General features: G+C 44.6%; 2 protein-coding genes across 9 annotated transcripts in view; one reads left to right on the top strand and one right to left on the bottom strand.

The window, feature by feature from the left end:
* Positions 1-742: 742 nt before the first annotated feature.
* On the bottom strand, positions 743-6,032 carry ALG11 (ALG11 alpha-1,2-mannosyltransferase). The gene is made up of 4 exons (XM_080598789.1): positions 5,879-6,032; positions 4,749-4,982; positions 3,081-4,012; positions 743-1,152 (listed from the first exon to the last, which is right to left on the bottom strand). The coding sequence occupies exons 1-4, from the start codon at positions 5,971-5,973 to the stop codon at positions 881-883; spliced, it is 1,533 nt and encodes a 510-aa protein (XP_080454915.1). The 5' UTR covers positions 5,974-6,032; the 3' UTR covers positions 743-880.
* Positions 6,033-6,101: 69 nt separating this feature from the next.
* The window catches only part of ATP7B (ATPase copper transporting beta), a 45,979-nt gene continuing 36,502 nt past the window's right edge, over positions 6,102-15,578 (top strand). Inside the window, exons 1-3 of one of the 8 annotated variants that reach the window (XM_080598606.1) lie at positions 6,102-6,292; positions 7,301-7,531; positions 10,085-10,143. In XM_080598606.1, coding sequence (XP_080454732.1) covers positions 10,093-10,143 — 51 coding nt within the window. In that variant the 5' untranslated portion in view covers positions 6,102-6,292; positions 7,301-7,531; positions 10,085-10,092. Of the gene's footprint in view, positions 6,432-6,460; positions 6,955-7,300; positions 7,532-9,619; positions 9,699-10,084; positions 10,144-12,529; positions 14,868-15,578 lie in introns of those variants that run through there. The other 7 variants (XM_080598604.1, XM_080598603.1, XM_080598605.1 and 4 more) reach the window with 7 other exon arrangements.

Here is a 15,578-nt window from a genome sequence, read left to right as displayed (position 1 = left end):
AAGTGATTTCAGTAACTTTCTGCACTTCTTAGTTTGCTATGCAACATAAAATACTGCTGTGATGGCTCAAAATCTCCACTTTTGATATGAAAGCAGATGCTTTTTTTTTAATGTTGCTCACTTTGTTCTCTTTTATAATAAGCAGTAGCTTAGAGCTTTAATGTTCTTATTTGAATACCATCTAATTATGTTCTCTAATCTAGACCCTTCTATTCCCAAGGAACAGAAAACTTTTCAGTAGAATAGGGCTAGAAAAATACCATTTATCATACTGTAAAAGGACATGAGGTAATAGCTAATGTAAGGAGGATAGACAAGTGCAATTATTATACTTATCAAAAAGCAAGCTAGCAAATACCATAGGATTAATCTAGAGGAATCGCTGTAGGTAACGAAATCTCATTCAAGCCCATTTGAGAAACAGCTAGTTAACAGCTAGAAAAAAAAAAATTCTGGGTACAAGAGCAATCAAACAAAAACGTTGATTTAAAAAAGTGTGGCTGTAGGTAAAGTGGCATGAAATGTGTAAAGACTGACTGAAAACAAAATATTAAAACAAAAGATCTTACAGATGTAGTTCTGTTACCCAGGAAAGCACTGTGAATTCAGAAGGTTTTGCAGTTCACTGTGTACTGTACACGACAGCATACTGTCACATAGTCAACACAACATTTTCAGAAGCATTTATTTCCCAGTAAAGTATTTCCCAGCAAAATATTTCTGTTACATAAAGCAGATATCCTGACAGAAAGAAAAAAAAAAAGTGTCTTTATTGAACGGGACCCAGGGATCATAAATTACATATATTTACATTTACAGGTCGTACCTGGTCAAATATAAAAAGATAATTTTACTCATATGCATTTTTATTCGCATACATTTATTTAAATAATGGCTCCACAGATAATAGGAATGTCTCTTCAAAATGCTGGTCAGAAAACCTGTACACAGACCGGCGAGCATTTTCTCTGATCTCTAACCTTTTTTCAGGAGACAAAGAAAGGATATAAGCCATTTTCTCAGCATAACTGTCCTCGTTTTCTGCTAGGAAACCTGTAATATGTCCTTCGTAGGGTACCACAATATCCAGTTTGGGGCCTCCAGAATTGTGAGCCAGGATAACTGTGCCAGCTGCCATACATTCAACCACTCCTGTGAAAGATACAAAACATGCTGATATGAATGGGTACATCACAGACTTCAGCTTTTGACTGTGCACTGCAACTTTAGGACTGCAATAAAATTCTCCTAGAAGTTACTACAGGCTGGAGTTTTACATCAGTTTGTAAAATACACAGTAAATGGTCTTATGGGAAAAACAAATCCTAAGGACTGAAATCATAGTTTCCCTTAAACATAAAAATGAAATTTGAAATCAGATGTAACTGGTTAAGTTGGGGTTCTTGTAGCACACATGATTTATAAGAGATACATTATGAGGTAATAAAGAGCTAGATATTGAAATGAATGTAAAGATGAGGACAGAAAGTAGTTCTGTGGCAGAACACTGCAAAGCTGGACTGAAAACAAAAACCTGCTTTTATGGTTTAGTGGCAGCCTGAAAAAAAATAATTACAAAATAAAGCTGCATGTAGCTGCATTCATTTTCTCAGTCAGACTGAATGTTTTTAAGATTTAGAACGATAATCTGAGAGAAAGGCTGATTGGACTCATATCAATTGGATGATATTCAAGCAGAAATTCAGTATTTTGCAAATAAACACATCTTTACAGCTTCTAACAAGATCTACGTTTGTCCTGCCAAATTACCACTGCTTCTGTATTCTTAATGTTAGAAGTATTAATGAAACGAGTATTTGATAGAAAGCTTTCCTCAGTCAAAAGCAGCAAGACAGGAACAGCACACAATATATACATCAACTTCATCTTTCCTCTATGGTTCCAAATAAGAGCTCAGATCACTTTAATTACTGATTGTTCTCAGTTCTGATTTGATTTTTATTAAGTTCCACTAGCTCAAAGATTGCCAACTATAAATAATGCCCTAAAGTTTTAGAACATGTTTTTTAAAGGTACAAATCCATTGGAGATTATTGTCAAATCGTGCTGAAATTCAGAAGCACAGTGCAACTGTATCACTTTTTTTTGTGGTGGGGGGGGGGGAGAATAAACTTTTATGGGGGCTTAAATATGAGAAGCCATTATTTGTATGTTGTAGCAGTTGCTTCTGGGAGACACTCCAGAGTAAGATTTTTTTTTATATACCAAATTCCTACAAACTATATATAAGCTAGCATTCCTGCTACTTGCTTGTATGCTAATAAAGTCTGATGACATTGCCTGCAGCTTGGTGACATTACAGCCAAGCACAGCACCCCTCTGCTTGGCTGCTCACTTACCCTGATGTAGATGCATGGCACAGGCAATCCTACATTCCCTTTCGAAGTCAGGCAGGCTCAACTAATCCCAATAAACTCTGCCCAACCCCTTAAGTCTGTGTGACAGCACGGTGCAAACCAGGCCCCAACTCCTCTTTGGGATCCAGCTCCATGCTGCACTGACAAATTTAAGGACTTCATTGCCTCAGCGCAGGCGCCTTGTGCAATGAGGTGGCCTAGGGTGCCTGGTGGCATCCACAGAGGGCTTGCTAGTACGATGCAGATTGTGTGAGTGCGAATTGTGCCCCTGTTCTATGATTAAATGGAAGAACCTACAGCCTTCTGAGGCTCCACAGGGTACAGACGGCATCTGCGCGAGTCTGACACGCCTAACGCAGGACCTTAGGGCGACGGGTCCTCAGAGCAATAGCTGGAGGCACCTCAGATGGGATTTGTCTGTTCAGGTGCCTAAAGGATGCCCGTGATCAATACAGTCTGTGATGCCTACAGTGACCCAGCCTGTACCACAGCCTCACGGGGCAGTCAGTCATCTCAGTTGGCCTTGTAGGCTCTACCTCAGCAATATCACCACCGACAGGAAAGGGCCTTGGGCACCTGCTCGGTGTGCACACCTCTGTGCTCAGACACTACCCCGAAGAGTCTTAACCACGCAGTGAAACCCTCCCCAGCTGCGTTCTAACCGCTGAGACAAACAGCTGAAAAATGAGCAAAGATACTGACCGATCCCAAAGTGCTCGTTCCACATTGTGTGCAGGCCGATGGTGGCCTCGGCCAGGTGTTTCTTTAACTCCTCGAAGGGAATGTTTATTCTGAACATCACGTTGTCACTAACTCCCAGCTCTTCACAAAGACGTTTCAGGTTATTTACACGCTCTTCATCTTGCTGGTTACGACAGCCTCCAATTAAAATAAGCGTCAGTGATGGCTGCTGCCCCAGTCCCTTCTCTTTCAGCAGCTTAGCAAAGGCTCTGATTTGCAAAGGATGATCTTTCTCAGGCCTGAACTGGCTGACAGAAACAATCGAACATTCAGCGGTGCTCTCTTCCTCTTCCAGTGGAATATCCAGGAAAGTTTGGACGTCACACGGCGGATACACCACGCTAGTGCGATCCCCAGTTCTCCAGATGGAAAGGATGTGGTTGAGCGTCCACGAAGAATTAACCATAACCACGTCGCTGCAAGAACCGACCAATCCATACAAGAACGCAAACAAGTAGTAGTAGACGAGTTTGAATTTGCTGAAGAGCGGATTGTTTGTAATGAAGGCTGCGTTGTTAAACCTGGTGTCCTGATTCCTGACCACAGACAGCATATCGGTGCTGATGGTGGGATAGTGGACGTAACATCCAACGCGACAACCTCCTAAATATTTAAAGAGGGGGAGCGTGAAGGCGTAACCCATCGAGTCAATATAAATGTCAGGAACACACTTCAGAAGAGCTTCCCAGCCAAGGAACACAGAGCCTAAGCTTTGTCCCAGCAAAGTGAAGTGAGGATAAAGAGAAGCTTCCACGAGATAGCGTTTTTCTAGAAACACAAACTTCACAGGATGAGTTAATTTAATATTGAACCTTCTGAAAGCACCTTCTACTATTTCTTCTCCAGTGGCATCTCTGTCACCAGTGTAAACAACACACGTTACGTTTTTGTACCTGTAAGGAAAAAGAATTTCACACGTTCTTATAAAATTTTATAACATGAAACTAAAACATTATCCATTCAAAATTAATCCAAAAGAATGTTCAAAGCAAACGTCTCTGTAATGATTGTGATTTAACTAAATTGATTCTATGAATTCTTTCCGTTATACTTCTATTTTATTTTTTCTGATCCACAGTAAAGTATGATGGCTGAAGACTGTTTTGTTTTTTTTTAGAGTAAAAGATAAATGAGCTCCATATTAATCAATATCAGACTTAAGAGTGCCTTGCACTACATTAGATGTCCATCTAGCATACAGCATGAACAAAATGCAGAAGGCTGCGCAAAGCCAGGGGTTGTGCCAATGCTGAATCCACTTCAGATATTAACTTTGTCTCCCGCAACAAGAGGCGAGTATCAAAACTAGAATTTGTGTGCAGGTAACTGATGTGTCCCTAAAAGTCCAATACCGATACCAAAAAAAAACGATGAGAGAGGAGCGGTTCGGCTTAGGAGGAAAGAAGTCACAGGTGCCGCAGTTGTGCAGAAGACAGAGGACAGAATAAAATCCGGGCAGAGTGCTGAAGCAAGAAGGCACAACCAGGTGAAACATAGATCTAAAAAGAAAACCTTTAGGGCCTGTACATTAATGATACCTACTTAAATATGCAAAAATAACACAATTTGCATAAAGAATACCATAAGAAGCTGAGCGTGAAATGTTGTATTTGATAAACGTGTGCTTACTTTTTCTGGATCGTCCTTATGGCACACCACAAGACCCTCTCCCCTCCGCCCCCCGCGTTGCAATACGGGTGAAAAAACGCCACCAGCACGGGCCGCTGCCCGTCCCTCCTTGCCGGGCTGAGCCGCTGCTTCCTCGCCTGCAGCCAGAGCCGCGCTGCCCACAGCAGCACCGCCACGCAGAGGCACAGAGCTCCGCTGAGAAACAACGCCGGGACCAGCAGCGAGCACAGCAACCTGAAAGGAGTGGGAAATCGTTAAGTAGAGGAGTTAAATAATTAATTGTTACATAGAAGAGACACAGCGCGGTGACAGGACGAGGGGGAATGGGCTAAAGTTGCGCCAGGGGAGGTTTAGGTTGGATATTAGGAAGAACTTCTTTACCGAAAGGGTTGTTAGGCATTGGAATGGGCTGCCCAGGGAGGTGGTTGAGTCACCATCCCTGGAGGTCTCTAAAAGACGTTTAGATGTAGAGCTCAGTGATATGGTTTAGTGGAGGACTTGTTAGTGTTAGGTCAGAGGTTGGACTCAGTGATCTTGGAGGTCTCTTCCAACCCAGATGACTCCGTGATTCTGTGATAGAGAGACGGGCTTATGGGTAGAGAGCTATGGGGCGATATCGGGAGTTAGATCACTGATATTGGTGGTTCATTTCAACGACTATCATAAAAGTGTGTTGTTTGGGGAAAGATTTTTTCCGATGATCAATTCTGGAGCATTAATACTAGATATTTGTGCATACATATATATATATATACATGGCATATATAGTATCAGGATAACATGCTGACATACACAGACATTACATTACACACTATACACCCATATACACACCACATAAAGGCACATAAAGACATATAAAGGCTACACGCCATATAAAGGCTGCAAAGCCACAGCAAACAACCCTTAAACAGACTTTTTCGAGCTTTCCCTCAGCCGAGCCAGCCCCTTTAGGCCCTGCATTACTGTAGAGCCGCTCAGCCTGCCCTCAGAGCACAGCCCAGCACCACGTTCCCCTCCCCAGGCTCCCTTCCGCTCCCTTCCCCTCCCCGGGCTCCCCTCCCTGAGGCGGCTGAGGGTGGCCCCAGCCCGGGGCCCGCTCCCCACAGAGGTGCCGCCCCCTCCTCCCATACCTGCCCGTCCCGCCCGCCACCATCTTGTGGCTTCCTGACGGAAGAGTAGGCAGCCCGGGGGGCGGGGCCAAGCGGGCGTTGCGTCTCCCTCTCATTGGCTCCCCGCGGGAGATGGACAGGCAGGGGGCGGGGCATAGAATGGGCGCCTGAGGGGAGGGAAAAAGGCAGCAGGGGGGTGGTGGGGGCAAAAGCGGGGGGGCGCTGTTTGTGGGGTTTGCTGTGGGTACTGCTGGATCTCGGGTTTTCACCTCCTCTTTTACCTCCCCTTCCGTTTTGTCTCCACTGGGGGGTACTCACAGACCGGAGGAATGGTGTAGTGATAAGCTGGGCTGTGCTGCTTTTCCAAACGCTGCTGCTGCAGCTGCGTCGTGCAGGGAGGCTTCGTGTGCCTAAAATGGCCGCCTGGGGAGCGGGGTGAGAAACCCGGTGTGTGCCCCCTCACCGTGTGAGGCTGCCGAGAGCTAGATGAGGGGGAGCGTTTACACATTGTAACCCTGTCTGCCAAAACCTGAAAGGAAGGTGCGGGGAGCTGGGGGTCGGCCTCTGCTCGCAGGTAACCAGTGATAGGACTAGAGGGAATGGCCTCAAGTTGTGCCAGGGGAGGTTCAGGTTGGAAATGAGGAGACATTTCTTCTCAGAAAGAGCAGTCAGGCACTGGGACGGGTTGCCCAGGGAGGTGGTGGCGTCACCGTCCCTGGGGGTGTTCAAGGAAAGGCTGGACGTGGTGCTTAGGGACGTGGTTCAGTGGGTGGTAGTGGTGCAGGCAGATCTGTTGCAGGTAAGACTGTCTCCAGTCTCTTGCAGAGCTGATCTGTCCAAAATTGGAAGGTATTTCAAAGATGCTTTACCTCTACCAAACCCTGATCTTTCAACCTCATTGAGGCTGAAGCTCTCTCTTCCATGTCATAGCTCTTGGTGTGTTTTGAGGTCTTGGGGCTGTTTGGGATGCTTGTGAAGGTCCTCCTGTGGCTTCCTGATCAGCAGATGTTGTAGGGCCAGGAGTTTATTTGGACATTGCTATAGCTTGAAGCCAAGAGACAAAGCCTCTGCTGTGGTGGAAGTGGAAAGAGCTGAGTGTAAGTAATGATTAGTTGGTGCTGACCCACCTGGGTTGAGTGCTGCTTACAGGGAGCCTCACGTGGGGTTGAAAGTTGGAAAGGTGTCAACCCTTGAAAGTTAGAGTTGTAGTAGTTGTTACTTATGTTATTTAAATGCCTTCGCTGCCCTAATTACAACTGCCTGTACTTTTTTCGAGGGCATGTCTGCCTTTATGTGAGCAGTTACATTGGAACAGTTATCTTGGGAAGCCTGGCCAGAGTGACTTAACATTTCTAACATTTCGTTCCTGATCCAACGCTTCTCATACATTGGGAGCAACAGGCCCTAGTTACTCTCCCTTAATCTTCTTCTCTTCCCCAACAGACCAGCTGCCTGAGAAGCATGTCAGATGCTTGCAGAAGAGATCTGTGCTGGATTCACACCTCTCAACTCGAGACACATTTCTTGCAATGTCAACATTTGAAGCTAACTGCCCGGGTTCAGAGAAGAGGCATAGTTCTTCTAGGGAACAAGCAGTCCGGTCTGTTTTAGTTGATGAAAGTTGTGTGTCTCTCCCCTGACTTGAAAAGGAGCTTATAGCCACTCCCTTGGAAGGTATGAGTCTTAGATTGAGTTTATTTATGAAGCTGGTGGATCACAAGTTAGCCACGGCTTAATTAAGATGAGACTGAATGAGTTCTGAGAAGCAAGTAAAAAAAAAAAAAAAAGGTAGACATTACATACCATTTTGTTGCCAGAGCCATGCATGACAGATGCTGTTTTGAATTTAACTCTCTGTTCAGTCATCAGACACCTTTGACTTCATATGGCTAGAAAAGTGAAACTTGTTCTTTCCAGTCAAGGCTCATTGCAAGCTTAGTGGTAGTGGGAATGAGAAATGAGGATTTAGCCTACAGAGCTTCCAGTGCAAGGCGTATCATTTCTTCAGGGATTCCTAAATGTCGGGAGTATGTTTTAGCTTGAGCCCAACAAAATATTTTGCTTTTCCTGAAATGGTATAACCACTTTTTTGTGAGTTCCTAAAATCTCCTCTTAAGGAATGTATATGTTTGTGCATTTTGGCAAATGGAAGAAAAAGGCTGATCTCCACAGGCACAACAGAAACAGCTGCCTTGTGGCAGCAAACTGGATTTGCAGTGTGTGAACTTTCCAGCAGGGAGAGCCTCAGAGTTTGTTCAGGGAGCCGGACAGCCAGGCATGCTTTGTGCACAGCACTGCCACTGTGGGACATAGGTCTGGCACTTCCCAGAAAAATTTTTGCACGGATGCAGATCGACTGGCCAGCTTTAGTGCTACAAAGCCTCTACAGTCACGTAATTTTCCTGGTGACAGTTCAAGAGCAAAGTATTCGTAGAACTGTTCTTGTCTTGCTTTTGCTCCCAAGGCAAACAACAGATAGGCCAGAGGAATTGTTTTGGCAGGAGAAGCTATCTCTGATGTATTTTTTTTGGTGTTTTTTTTTTTTTTGAGGCTTCATGGTGCTTTCCTTATAATGTACACTTATTTCTTGACGGGTACTTCCATGTAGAATAATCCAGGAAACATGATGTCTTTTAAGGCTGCATATAACCTATACATAGGCTGCATATAACCTATAGCTCAGCCACATTGAAATAAAGCATCTGCATAAACAAATACATAGTCTGGTGCAACTTTTCCAGATCTTTACCAGTGCTAAGCAGGAGAAGAGTGCAGTACAGTGGGGCCCCTGTTTCTTTTGCAGATCTTTGTGCATATTTTATAGTCACCTCAGACTGCCTGGGATGCTCTTTATTTTGGAAGCATGTAAACTTGCTCGTTGTAGGGAGAAATCTGCATGGTGGTGGGAGTACCAAATAGTGTTCTCAGTTCTAATAATTTATAGTTCACAGAACCACATCAGGGCAGAGGCTGTCAGGGAGCTCTGGAGGCCCCCGGCCCCAAGCCCCGCTCCAGCAGGGCCCCCCAGCGCAGGGTGCCCAGGACCCCGTCCAGGCGCCTTGTGCCGCTCTCCCAGGAGGAGACCCCGCAGCCTCTCTGGGCAGCCTGGGCCAGCGCTCAGCCGCCCGCCCAGCACACAAGTGCTGCCTGGTGCTCAGAGGGAGCCTCCTGCCTGCCCCTTGGTGCCCACTGCCCCTGGCCTGGCGCTGGGCACCCCTGAAAAGAGCCTGGCTGCGGCCTCTTTGCCCCCTGCCTGCGGGGATTCACAGCCCTGGGTGAGATCCCCCTGAGCCTCCTCTTCTCCAGGCTGAGCAGCCCCAGCTCTCCTGGCCTCTGCTCACAGGAGAGGTGCTCTGGTCTGCTGATCTGTTTTATTTTTTCTGTAGTCCATCTAGGGGTAATTAAAGACAAGCTGTATTAATACTTTCAAAGTTTTTTTTTGTTAGCTTTTTTTTAATCACAGGGTATTCATCTTTTGATGTGAGCAATGTGAAAACTGTGTTGCTGACAGCCTTAGAGACTGCAAAGGATACCTTTAATGTGTGAATATCCAACGCAGACTAACTGGGTTGTCATCACTTCACAACTTCCCCACCTTAATGCATATGTAGCAGAAGATACTGGATGAATGCATTTAAGGTACTGCCAATAACGTCAGCAACAGCAGTGCTGGGCTGTCTGTAGCGTTCCTACTCCAGCAGGGGGAATGCTATTAAACATCTTGTCTGTAGAAATTCCACGTGGCTGACATGCCAAAGAAATGAAACGAGCCTTGTCATGAAGTTGGCTTTGTTCTTACCTGCTCAGAGATGTACTGAGTTTTTCATCTTTTGCTGCCTCTGTAAGCACTTTTGTCCTGTTTTAATTGCTTTCCTTATTAAGGTCCTCACTCTGAAGGAAGATCCATGCAAACAAGTAAGCAGGATTCAAAACAAATAGCAGAATCCACTCGCAATGCGTTCTCCTCAAGCCTGTGAGGCATTGGAGGTGGCTTTTAAGTACATTTTTGTAACTCTCATTCTTGCTGAGTGCTCCACGTACAAGAAAGTTGGTAAAAAATAAGACCACTGGCAAGTGATAAACACAAAGAAACTGGATTAATATTGTGTAAGGATATTCATATGACAGTCATGTGGTCTTTTATACTTTCTTGTACTGCTGGTTACTTTCTTTCTGGAATACACCCTGTGTGGTACTGAGTTTCTCATACAAGTTTCTCTCTCTTAGCTGCCAAAATGCTGGGGACTGTTTTTAGCAGGAGGAATCTTATATCGTTCGTATACACAGTAAGTTTCTCCTTTTTTGCACGTTTCTTATGTTAGGTTGTTGAATGTTACAGTACATTTGTTCTTCGTTGCGTAGTAACAGAAGGCAGAAATAAAGTTGTACTAAACGTTCATGAAGCAAAAAATAAGTATTGGAAATAAATTGTGGCATATATATATTTAGGACAAAACACCATGGGGTTGTTTTTACTTATATGTTATAATATTAAAGTTTCTAACTAAGTTGCAATTCTAGGATTTTGTTTTTCTAACTGTCAGCTTTACTTTTTAGCTAGATGTTCCAAGGCACGGATGCCTGCCCTGTGTGTTTGCGAGCAAAAACTGCCCTATTTTTTTGTCAGAATCAATGGAGAATTGCAGAAACATTAAGTATTAAGCAGCTTGGATCTACACAGAATTTTTGCAAGAGTTCCTATAAAATACCTTTATTTGCATCACCAGGCAACTTCCAGCTGCAGGAACCCACTGGTTTTGATTAATAGAAAAATATTTTCGCGCAAGTTGTCCCAGTTGGACAAGGACTACATAGGAAAACAAATCAATTCCACTGTTGGAGTTTAGTTCTGTGGACCGGGCCAGTGTTTTAACTTCCCATGGCCTCTTGTCAGTTCTCCTGAGCAGTAAGCAGCAGGAAGAATGTCTGACGTTTTCAGGGCAGGTGAAGGAAACGTTCAAGCAACTCAGAGCACAGGCAGAAATGAGATGTAACTGTTGTAGCCCTACCGGTTACATCCCTGAGCTTGCAAAGGAACACGTAGACTCACTTTAAGTCCCAGCCTTTTCAGCTGGAAGTTTTGGGTTCCTGAGGGGCCGTGGAGCATTTCTGAGTGTCTGTGATAGCAGACCTACACCCCCATTTCTTTTCCTCCTCCTTTATGCAGATACTGATGTCTCTGTGGCCATATACACCTAGTCAGGACATGGAGGAGATCATGAAGGATCATCTCTCTCACAGCAGTACCTTAAATTATATCTGTTAAAAATCAACTATGAAACTTAGCAACTGAAAAGAAAATCAACTTATATCTGTTTAAATCAACTATGAAGCCGCTCAGGAAGATGCACAACTTCACTGAGTTGCTATTTATTTATTTTTTCAGCCCTACCATCAGACTTTACAGGGTTCACAGACTGAAAAGGAAAAATCCTGCCCTGACTTGTTCAGGATGCGTTTGTGCACATGCATTTGTGTGTGCGTCCCTCTGCCTGTTTCAGGAGGCAGGGGGGAGTACTGTTTGGTTGCAAACCCAAACTGTTTCATGCGGATCCAGGACGAGTCAGGATTTGCATTCTGTGCTCATGTCTGGCTCGTTGGCACGGATCAGGGAAGAGAAAATAGCCAGAAACTGGCTGCAGAGCAGGACAGAAGAGAATTACATGAGAGATGCAGGCACTGTGCCTTGCCACCTCCTCTGACCTTTTTCTATTCTGGGGATAAAGAAAGTTTGAAGGGGTGGCAATTTTCCCATGGTGCAGATTCAGAGATTCTCTTCTGCGGAGGGAACTAGGGCTGCTTAAAAGTCGTTCCCTGACGCAGTACCTTTTCTTTCAACAAGCAGAGGTAACAGGAGGGAATAATAAATGAATTGACCCTGAATTTCCATGGATTGGCATCTCTGCTTCCTAGGAATTGAGGACAGTGAATAAATCTCAGCAGGTTGCTTGGCAACTCTCAGGATGGTTACCTTCTTTTATACCGAGCTGCAGAATGCATCAGTTTCGACTAAACGTGTCCTTGGAGGAGACATCCTTTTTCTGTAGAACAGGCTGAGGTGAACTCTGGAAATGACAAGATGGCTGAGAGATGGAAATACCATCCATCTCGCTGCCCAAAAGTGTTTTGTCTCACAGTTGTAAGCTCCCAGGAGCTCTTTTTTTTAAGGAGTCAAATGTCTTCAGTTTCCTCTGGGCGCTCATGCAATAAATAAGGACTGCTTTTACAGTCAGTTTTGATGAGCCAAGTGCATATACCACAGAAAGCAACCTGAGAAACGCTGTACACATTTCAAAGCAGGGTTTTAACTGCGTCTTTCAGTCCAGGTGTTACATGTTTCAGATACATTTTTTCTGTAAACAGAAAGAGGTTTGCTCTGTTGCCGTTTCCTTCAGGTGTTTTTTGAAGCATATGTTTGAGTTGAAGAGAGAGCTTAAAATTAGTAGCAGTTGCCTTGCTGTTGCCTTCCATCCCTCAGTGTCACTGTGGCTATGACATTTCTACCTTCATTCTTCCTCACCACGTCTCATAGGCTGCCACTCGTTACTTGATGGAATTATCATCAGATAATTACGGAATTATCATCAGATATTCCAGCAGAAAAAAAATAACAGCAAGGATCTTTTCATCTTTATATTTTCTCTCTCCTCTTAGTTCCTATAAACCTCTGCAGTGGATCAGTGTTGCTCTATCGAGGCAAAGTCTACGTGTTTTCATGGTCACCCGTAGAGAGGTACATGTTGTCCACTGATAGAAGCTGCGACCTCCCTGCCTGGGGCTCTTGACCGAGAGCTGGCAGCGCGCTCATGCCGGGTATTAGACCTGGACAGCACAATGTTGTTCCTGGCCCTGAAGAGCAAACAGGAATTTTGCAGGAAAACACCGTAAATAGGTTAGCTAAACAGCAACTCTCATGTTACAGTTCGGACCTCCGAATGCTCCTGTGTGCCTGTAGCATCCTCATCAGAAGTTCCCCTCTTTGCTTCTTGCCTGCCGGGGCACAGGGAGCCAGCTGGGGGGCTGGCAGCTCTCTGATCTCCACTCAGGAAGAAAAAGCTGCCCAAGGGCAGAGCTGCAGTTCAGGAGGCTCCAAAATGAGCAGGGCCCCTGTGCTGGCCTGGCTGGGCTGTGGCAGAGCCCCGGGCTCGCAGGCAGGCTGTCGGGGTCACGCTGCAGCCCGTGTCCTCATGAGCCCCTGCTGGCAGGGTCGCCTAGCGTCTGCCCTCCGCAAGGGTAAGGCCACAGAGAGGTCCCCAAACCCTCTTGTGTTTTTCTACCCAGTAACAGCAACCAGGCCATGGGGAGAGGGCAAGAAAAAGAGTAAAAGAACCAAATGGATGATCTTGAAAGTGGTAGCCCTGCTTCCCAGGCCGTTTTATCTGGAACACCAGGAGAGCAATGGGGGTTTGGGTGAGGACTGGATGTCAGAGGACCCCAGGTACTGAGGTGAGGAGCGATGGTATCAAGTTTTCTTAGGGATTTGGGAATTGCTGGAGAGGCCTCTCTTTCTGCAAAGTTGTTTTAGACAGCTGTCAATATAAGATAGGCAGAAACAACAGTAAAGAGAAGCTGAATTTGAGCTTTCCTTACATATCTACGCTGTCCTAAAAAAGGCAGTATGTTTGTATTTTAGATGTGGCATTCGTAGTGCCAACACAAACCCCTGCTTTGTCTTTCTCTTGAAGTGAAGGTGATGAAACAAGCTCCTATTCAAAGGCTGAGCAGTGGGACTTGGGATTAAACAGTAGCTGCAGAACCAGAAATACAGGCTTAAATCCAAGTTGGTTTCTTCTCTCCTCTCTACCTCTCCTCTCCTTTTCTTTTTTTTTCATGCTTTACAGATATGATGGGCTTTGTGTCCTTTACACAGTGTCAGGCGACTCATCAGACTGAAATCTCAGCGTGTCAAACGTGACCACAAGATTTGAGAGGGCGTGCTATTAGTTTGCCTGCAACAAGGTCAACAGTAGCTTACTTAAAAAAAAAAAGCAAAAAACAAAATAAAACAAAAAAAACCTCAAGCTTCCCAGTTACTTAAATCACAGTTCAGAGACTCAGTATTTATTCAAAACAAATGTAAAATGTATTTTTAAAAACCCACAAAAAATACTAGGAAATTTACGAAACAAAACTAGACTTAAGAATTTGAGTCTTATTTCTAAATGTAGATGGCCAAGCTAGCTGACAAAAGTTATGATCTTTAGCAGTGACTGATACAGTTCACGGGTAATAAACAGGTCTTTTTGTTGTCTCAAATTAGCCTTCTAAAATTGTTACTTTTGTAATGTTACTCATTCTCAAGCCGTATTTAAAATAGTGCAGTCAAGGTGGAAAAAAATGCGGGTTCTTTTTCTCTGTGTGGAGTTCAGAAAGGCTTTTGCTCGAATTTTATAACCAAACCCCAGCTCTGAGCTGGGTGCAGCAAAGCACGGACAGCATCAGAGAGTTAAGGGCAGTGGGAACGCAGCAGTGCAGATACTGGGTTTGTAGTGGCACTGCCCGACAAGTTCTGCCACACTCGTGCCACCACCACCCGACGAGGTGCCACACGCCTGCTACACGGCCGAATGTTGCTGGGGAGCTGGATTTGAATTAATTCAGCCCGATTGCAATTGTTCTTTGCACTTAAACTCTGACCCAAAAGGTGTGCCTTTTCCGGGGGTAATATGATCAGCGTGGTAGTTTCCAGGCACTTGAAAACAAATTCCTGCACTATAAATACAGATAACAGAAATTATCATGCTGAAATCAACGCTGCTAAAAGCAGACAAAGTACCAAGTCCACGCAATTTGCAGTCGTGAAGAAGCCGTGGAGTGAAAAAATGAGTCTGCGTTTTTGGGCCCTGTTACAAAAGAGATTCTCTGCCGAGTCCTGCTGGTTTAGAGCAAACAACCGTTTTTAAATATTTAGAGAAGATTGAGTCTGCTTCCTGAAAAGCTGGAGCCAAAGTCTGAGCTGATTTGATTTGAAATGAGGTCATCAACTCTTAAGCAATTTTATTCATGGCAGGTAGGAATTTGATTCCTTGTATTTCAGAGTTTTGAAAGGTTTCCTTTTTTTTCTTACAGCGTAAGAAATACTATTACGTGTGATCACGCTTCCTTATCTATTGAGAGGAATCTGAATATCGTTCACCTTATAGAAACACTTGGGTATCTGATGGCTGCCAGCCTTCTCAGGACATTGTAGCCAAGGAGGTATCTTTCTGATTTCATGGCTCAAAACTGAGAGCAAATGCCATTGAAGAGGGAAAGTTGTCCAGTTTGTTCCCTCTTAAGTTATAAAAAGGTCTCTTTTTTTTTTTTTTTTTCTGTAATGAGTATGCCAGTTAGTTCAGAAAAGTCAAGGATGTGGCTCTGTACCGTGAATGTGACCAAGCTTCCCTTGAACTTTCAGCTGCAGCTGTCGCTTCGTCCGGCTGAAAGTGGCTGCAGGGCAAGAGCAGGGGCTTGCTTGAAGAAGTGGTGCACGGATTTAATCACTACTCCTCTTTTGGCTTAAAGAGGGCGCTGAGGGAGGAGAAATTCTGTTTCACGCTCTGGCTAGGTGTTTGTAGCAGCCTGTTGATAACTGAGAGTTAGCAGCATTGTTGTTTGTAATGTTTCTAGGAGCTTTGCAGTTCTCTGTTCTTCTTAAAGCTCCAGTTTCTGCAGTCACACACACACGCAAAACAAAATCAGTCTGCCTCTATCTTAATGGGGGAGAATTTCCAAAAGTTTA

The sequence above is a fragment of the Anser brachyrhynchus genome (genome assembly GCF_964034855.1).
Source record: "Anser brachyrhynchus genome assembly, chromosome: 1".
In the NCBI taxonomy this organism is placed as follows: Eukaryota; Metazoa; Chordata; class Aves; order Anseriformes; family Anatidae; genus Anser; species Anser brachyrhynchus.
Note: the sequence above shows the minus strand (reverse complement) of the source record. Positions and strands in the feature narration are given on the sequence as shown.

Excerpts from the sequence above, each read along its gene's own strand:
- ALG11 (XM_080598789.1), bottom strand. The coding sequence starts at position 5,973 with ATGAGAGGGAGACGCAACGCCCGCTTGGCCCCGCCCCCCGGGCTGCCT. Across the intron at positions 4,013-4,748 it reads ATAAGGACGATCCAGAAAAA|GTACAAAAACGTAACGTGTG; the intron begins GTAAGCACACGT and ends TTTTCCTTACAG. Across the intron at positions 1,153-3,080 it reads GAACGAGCACTTTGGGATCG|GAGTGGTTGAATGTATGGCA; the intron begins GTCAGTATCTTT and ends TATCTTTCACAG.